This window comes from Carassius auratus, unplaced genomic scaffold (assembly GCF_003368295.1).
Source record: "Carassius auratus strain Wakin unplaced genomic scaffold, ASM336829v1 scaf_tig00009453, whole genome shotgun sequence".
NCBI classification, from domain to species: domain Eukaryota; kingdom Metazoa; phylum Chordata; class Actinopteri; order Cypriniformes; family Cyprinidae; genus Carassius; species Carassius auratus.
Window position 1 is genome coordinate 161113 of NW_020524031.1, and position 8081 is coordinate 169193.

At 34.7% G+C, this 8081-nt stretch overlaps 1 gene segment (V, D, J or C); it reads left to right on the forward strand.

Moving 5' to 3' along the window:
• The first annotated feature begins 6274 nt into the window (after positions 1-6274).
• On the forward strand, positions 6275-6718 carry LOC113072548 (T cell receptor alpha variable 14/delta variable 4-like). The segment is given in 2 exon segments: positions 6275-6314; positions 6399-6718. Coding segments are annotated over 2 exon segments (360 nt in total).
• Positions 6719-8081: the final 1363 nt, after the last annotated feature.

The following is an 8081-nucleotide window of genomic DNA, read 5'->3' on the forward strand; positions in this document are numbered from 1 at the left end:
CAAAAACAAAAAAAACAACAACAAAGGGTGACACACAAAGATTTGGTTAAAAGATAGTTCTTGGTACTCAATGTTTTATAAAGCAACCATGCTGAAAACTGATAAAATCATATTAAGATGCATTTGCTTTTTCCCAGGTGACAAGGCAGGGGGCGTTTGTGTGGTTTACAAACCTGACAGAGACTATATAACCTTAATGTAAGCACACATACAACGATAATACTCCATTTAGTTATTCTAAACTAGGGTGATCATATGAGCCATTTTCCCAGGACACGTCCTTGCCGGGATTTCTATATTACCTAAAGCATCCACAGTAGTTTGACCAATAACATGCAGATATGTTACATAATCAACCAATCGTGGCGTGTGAGAAGGTGAGATCTACAGAGAACGATCAAAGCAATGCAAATATACGTAGATCTTAGGTGTTTGTTCGACTTGAAGCATTGCTGCGCACCGATCATTTTATGACACCAAAGTACCAAGAGAGTGATTTGAATGCATAAGGAGCCGTCTGCTCTGCTCTCTATAGCTTTTATGAATGCCATACAATGATCGATCTGCACAGCACAAACAGCCAAAATCTGGATATTTTAGGCAATATAAAAATCCTGGCAAAGGACGCATCCTGGGAAAATGGCTCATATTGTCACCATATTCTAAACAAATGTCCATGAGTATATCAGTGAGTAAATAGCTTTATAACATACAGAGGGATACGTTTGGTGTGGATCAAGCATTTGTTCAAAAACAAATTTCTAGCAATTTCCAACTTTGTCCACAAGGGGTCAGCATTGCTCTCCTCATTTATAGGTACAACATGTGACATGACACAACCCTTTAAAGAAGAGCACTGTAAGATGAGCAGAGTTCTTAGAGCAGAGTTGAGTACATTTCCACTCTTTTACCTCCTGTAACAATTATGTTTAGATGGGCTTTGATTTATCTATATTTTATAGCATATTATTACGGTATACACTTTTTTCTGTTTCTGTATACTTTAAAAGAAAAAGATTTACTTACATTCAAGCTCCTAAATTATTACTATTCATGTTAATGACTTTCTTTATTCCGGTTTATTTTTCCAGTTTGCTGGGGGCAAGACAGGGTTGAACAACCTTCAGAAGAAATGACTGAAAGTGAAGGAGCTCAAGTTATTTTAATGTGTAATTATACTTCAACAAATCCGGATCTCTTCTGGTACAAACAGCTTCCAAACAGATCACCAATATTCATCCTGAATCAATACTCCAGTGAGCCTGATTTTAAGAAGAGATTTTCAGGAAAACTGGATTCTCCATCAAGCACATTTCCACTGATGATCAAGAATCTGCGAGTGTCTGACTCTGCTGTGTATTACTGTGCTCTGAGGCCCACAGTGACGGAAACACACTTAACACTCATACAAAAACAGAGGAAGTGTTCAGTTTTATTTTAAGGTGTAAATCCACATGCCATTTACTTCTATCCAATAACAATAACATGCATAACATAATAATAATAATAATAATATGTTTTACTGTGCAAAGTGTGAATATGATCAACTTTATAAGATATAAAATATTATAAGAACCAAAGTCTGAGTAGTAATGTAGGTCATATTCTGAGAAATTATTCTAGAATATATTCTAGAAAGTTAGTCAGTAACAACAAGAGGGTACAATAGGATATGAATAACAATCAAATGACTCTGATCTGTTCTGCTCTCAAAGAGCTCTCAGGAAGAGGTGGGGTTTAAACACTGATATCTGATGTGATCTTCTTTAACTTCAAGTCTGTTAGACAGAGAATAAGAAACACACAATGAATCTCTATTCTGTAATTCTACTTTCTGCCTTTGCGTGTAAGTGTTGAAGTTTTGCACCCCAATACTCTGAGCAGTCAGAATGACACATTTCTTCTCATTAAGTATAAAGCGTTTTTCTTCATGTAGTATATTAAATTCTATAATGATACATCCAAATTGAATATATATTTAATTTAAACACCTGTTCTTAAAATGTTTTATCAACCTTTACAGATGCAGCTTATGGAAATGAAATCAATCCAACCAAAACAGAGGTGTTTGCTGCTGGGGGTTCAAATGTTACATTATCCTGCAGTTATTCATCTGCACTCCGTCTTCACTGGTACCGTCAGTTTCCTGGATCAGCTCCTGAGTTCATTGTGCTCATCTCAGACAGTTCAAAACAAACTAAGGAGTCCTATGTAGATTCTAGATTCACGACCAAAGTCACTAAAGTCAGTAAAGAAAATCTTGTGGATCTGGAGATCTCCTCTGCATCTATAACAGACTCTGCTCTGTACTACTGCGCTCTGACGCCCACAGTCACAGGAAACACAAGAACACTGTACAAAAACCTGACACACAGCATTGCATCTTCCTCACACATACACAGCCCCCATATCTGCCACAGTATAGTTAACACAAGGTAAAACCCCTCTATTCAGGAAAAATACTATTATAGATTATCATTCACAACAAAATAAGATATAGGAAAGGGTGACAAAGATTCAGTTAAAATATGATTCTCAATATATTTATAATGTTTTATTAAGCAACATTGTTAAAAGAGGTGATAAAATCTTATTTATATGCATTTACCTTTATCAGGTGACGAGGAAAGAAGGGTTTATCTTTAAAAGCATTTTGCTGAACCTGACAGAGACAGCGTCATGCAATCATGACCCCTTTGTGGAAGACTGTCTATGGCCCCAGATTATTATTGTGTCACTTCACTGAGATTATAAGCACACATACAATGATGCTCCATTCAATTATTCTAAAAAAATAAGTGAGTAAATAGCTTTATAATATAAAGAAGTAAAACATAAGTATAGTGCTGATCAATAATTTTTTTAAACACTTTTTATACCAATCATCCCTTTATAAAGATTTGTTCAGGACATCAAAATAACATCACGTTTAGCAATTTCAAACTTCATCCACAAGGGGTCAGCATTGCTCTCTCTTCATTTATATAATATCATGTGACATGATACAACCCTTTAAAGAAGATCACTGTAAGATGAACAGTTTTTGAAAGCGGAGTTGAGTGATTTTTCTGTTCTTTTACCTCATAGATCATTATGTTTGGATGGGCTTTGATTTCTCTGTGTTTCATATCACATTATGAGGGTAAGCACATTTTGTTTCTGCACACTTTAACAGAAAAAGGTTTACCTAAATGTAGGTTACTAAGTGTTTACACTTGCTTTCCTAATAATTCCAATAAATGATTTATTTTTCTGTCTATTGTTCCCCAGTGTCTTCTGGACAGGACAGGGTTGAACAGTCTTCAGAAGAAATCACTGCGAGTGAAAGAGATCAAGTTATTTTAAGATGTAATTATTTTAATACTGGTATAGATGTATATCTTTTCTGGTACAAACAGCTAACAAACAAATCACCAACAGTCATTCTGAATCAATACTCCAGTGAGCCTGATTTCAAGAAGAGATTTTCTGCAACACTGAACTCTACATCAAGAACATTTCCACTGATGATCAAAAACCTACATGTATCTGACTCTGCTGTGTACTACTGTGCTCTGAGGCCCACAGTGACTAAAACACATTCAACACTCACACAAAATCAGATGAAGTGCTCAGTTATATGATGAGGTGCAAATCCACATGATACTGATGCACATGCACATTCATCCCATATGATCATGTTACATTTTATAGACTGTCACAAAAATCACACATGCACAATGACACTTCATTCAATCATTATTTTCTCTGCTCTGGGATGTAAGTACATTTGTTTATTTCTTGTATTATGCATTTGCAATTCAAATTGAAATCAATATTCTGATCAGACACACAGAAAAAATAGTTACCTTTTAGGTACTAATATGTACACTTTAGGTACAAACCAAATCAATCTTACTGTAACTACTATTCATTTTAATATAATATGTTGATTTATAAGTGATCTATAATTGTTAACGAGGACTGGAAGTGAACTATTTAGATGTGCATAATTAAGCAGGCTTTATAGATAGATGTAGGCCTATACATAAAATAATTTGTCATAAATACATTTCTCATCTTAAATGCTACATGAGCTCTTTTTTCACTGAAAATGTTAACATTTCTAGATAGATTAATTGTATGTATATATATATATATATATATATATATATATATATATATATATATATATATATATATATATAATTTCAAATCAATGATCACTTGAATCATTTTCAAACACTATTTGAAAATTGAACGTTGTTTTTTTGCTCTTCTCCAGGTATGCGTGGGAAGGGGGTGCAGCTGGTGCGGTAAAGCTTCCATTTCATCATTGCTTCAGGATACATATTGCGTCAGTTTATAATTCAAATATCCAGGAAGTGTCTCTAATGATGAATTGTGTTGGAAATATCCCCTACACCAACTCAACCCTAAAACTACCTGATGGTGTTAACAAATGCAAAACTGATGTAATAATGCATTTGTCGATGTAACCATGCCATTTAAACTTAATATGCAGGTTTGAAGCGTTTTGTCAAGCATAAAATAAATCGAGTGCAACTTCACACTGTGTGACCTGCATATGAGATACTAAAGTTCAAAAGCATCAGTTTTAAAATCTCGCAGCAGGATAAAATTGTTTTGAATATATAACATAATATTCCTCAAGTAATTGTGCAGAAATTATGCTTTATTAATCTAGACTGTGGACCTGTAAATCATACTTTGTGTGAAAAGGAATAAAAGTTGGTGTTTTAATGCCTATAGTGTTCATTTCAACAGGAAACTGCATCTCTGTTTTTTTTTCTTTCTTTCTAAGTTTAGCAGAAATGTATTTAGAGGCATCTATTTCCGATGAGTGTTATGTTGTCCACAAGGGGTCAGCATTGATCTCTTCATTTATTGTTACAACGTGACATGACACAAACATTTAAAGAAGAGCTCTGTGAGATGAGCACAGGGTTTTTTAGAGCAGAGCTGAGTAAATGTTCTGTTCGTTTACCTCATAGAACAACTATGTTTAGATGGGCTTTGATTTCTCTGTGTTTCATAGCACATTATGAGGGTAAGCACACATTTTCTGTTTCTGCAGACTTTAACAGAAAAATAATTACATTCAGATTACTAAACGTTTACACTTATTTTCCCTAATAATTCAAGTTAATGAGTAAATGTTTCTGTCTATTTTCCAAGTGTCTTCGGGACAGGACAAGGTTGAACAGTCTTATAAAGAAATGACTGCGAGTGAAGGAGATCAAGTTACATTACGGTGTAATTACACCACCACAGATACAAACCCATATCTCTTCTGGTACAAACAGCTACCAAACAGATCACCAGGATACATTCTGAACAAATTTACTTTTGGTGAGGGAAATACTGAACCTGATTTTAATAAGAGATTTTCTGCAACACTGGATTCAACATCAAGAACAGTTCAACTGATGATCCAGGATGTGCATGTGTCTGACTCTGCTGTGTACTACTGTGCTTTGCAGCCCACTGTGACAGAAATCACAAAAACACTGTACAAAAACTTGACATGTGAAAAGCATAACTATAACTGCTACATATTAGACTAAACAGACTGGCCGGAGAACATAACAATCAAGAGAATCACATTCGCAAATTGCCAATTGAGACACTGAATGTATTCCATAAGACTTCCATAGTACTCAAAGACACAAGATTTAAGATTACATTAATTCTGTACAAACCCATGACTAAACTGATTAAATGCACTGTGAAAAGTACATTACACAATGTAAAAAATTTTTATGTTTAAAATTTAAAAAAATCATGGAGGAAAGAAACAGAATGGAGCATTGTTGAGGATGAGGAAACTAACATATGAAAAAAAAAAACTTCATTGTCATTTTGTAATGCTTTTTGCTAACCATAAGATGGCAATATTCACCACATATTCATATTATTAAGCCTCATTACAGGATCATTAGCTCCTCCTTTTCTATTTACTTGTTTAAAAAACAGATCTCTCATTCACATGTGTTTCTCTCCTTCTTTCATTAATGTACCATACAACAAAAATTATACTGTGATACTGAAGGATAGGATCTGTGTAATAATATTTGCCGTTGTTTCTGGTGAGACTAATTTTTGGCTTTGTTTTTTGTTAGTTTTTTTATTTTCACTAAATTGCAAATTGCCAGACAGCATAATCTACAGAGAGGAAGAAGTTCCTGAATAACTGTATGTCTACAAACTCATCACAATCATCACAACCCAGAGAACAGAAGAGCATCAACAGAGCAGATCTGACTTACTAAACATGGACAGACACTTGATACTGATTTTAATCATGACTTTAGGTAAAATACCCTTGTGCTAAGGGAAATAGATATGATAGGATTTAACCAAGATTAGTTTAAAAATGTTTGTTTATATCTTTGCAGGTGCAAAGGCAGCAGACCGGATTGGGCCAAATCAGGGTGAAAAAGTCATCAGTACTGAAGGAGAGTCTGTGAGATTAAGCTGCTCATATGATACAAGTAGCAGAAATGTTGGACTTTACTGGTACAGACGGTATCTTAATAAAGAACCTCAGTATTTAATGTGGAAAGGTGCTCGGGACTGGGGTGGTAATACTGGAACCCCTGCTGATCGTCGCTTTCAGTCGACTGCATCAGAAAAATCCACTGAACTCACTATTACTGGTGTAACTCTGTCAGATTCAGCTCTCTATTACTGTGCTCTAAGAGTTGGAGCCCAGTGATACAAAATCTATGTGAAGCTGTACAAAAACTCAATTTCATTTTTCTCTTTGAAGCTCAACCACATCAAAACCACAATTTTATAAATAGAAACTAATAAATTATTTGGAAACACCTGCAAACAACTGTGATAAGAAATGTTATTTAAAAAAAAGAAATGTTTAATAATGTGCCAATAAAAACCTCAAAATATCATCAGGAGTCACGGGTATTGTGTTTGTATGCCTTTTTTTCAGCTCTCCTGATCATTTATTTTACACCAGCTGTCATGCAGATGTTATGCAGTAGAAGATGGAATGCACCTTAGGAGTAGAAGATGCTCAAATTAATTAAATTATTTTATTATAGTCATTTGCAATGCTTCATGGAATGATATGTCTTTCCTTCACTAAGAACACAGTCTTGTATCTTTTTTTTTTTTTTTTTCAAAAAGTGTTCTTGCCCCTGGATCAGTATCCATCATCTGAGATCAATTATAGGAATCACAAAAAGTTGTGAAAAATTTGAACACTTCCAAACTTGGATCAATCACATACATTTCCAAGCATCTCAACAATAAAAAATGAATGAACAAACTAATTTATGAGCCAATGCAGTATAGGAACAATGATTTTTATAATTCAAATATAAATATGGAAATATATCACATTTTATGTACACTGATGTGCAAGACATAAGAACTCAGAAATATTTAAGATTCATAACTATTTCAAGTCTCTAATCAAACTTTTGAGACTGGCTTTGTTAACTATTATCAATAGTTAACAAAGGGGTGGGGGGAACGCTCATTTTCTAAGTTCCACTTTATGTCGTCTTTTTTTTTTCCTTAAAGGTGTACAAGGTTTACTTGATGTGCTTACGCGCCGATTGCTAAGTTAACAGCACAGAGATATCTGAAGCAGTTTTACTCACCGCCTGCGGTTCCAACTCACGATCGTGACCCTTTTTCGTTGGGACTGCATTATCCTTAAGAAATGATGTTTGATGTTTTTTTTTTTCTTTTGGTAATCTGTGCAGGGTTGTCTTGCCCTGGCAACCAAAAACACACTTCTTTTGTGACATTCCGCGACGCTCTCGCTCTGATCAGTGAACATCTGTTGTGCTCTCAGTGCTCTGCTATACGGGAGCACGCGCTCTTCCGGCAGAAGTGCCCTTAGGAACCATATAAGGAAATCCTTATATGCTCCATCTAACGTTACACAGAGCCATACTCGAAAAAAAACTTTCCGAAACTTGTGACAAAACAAAAGGAGTATTTTGGAACAAAAATACTCCTTCAAACGTACAACTTAATTTTTGAAACTTTATCCATGTTTAGCATGGGAATCCAACTCTTTAACAGTGTAAAAAACTCAGTATGCATGA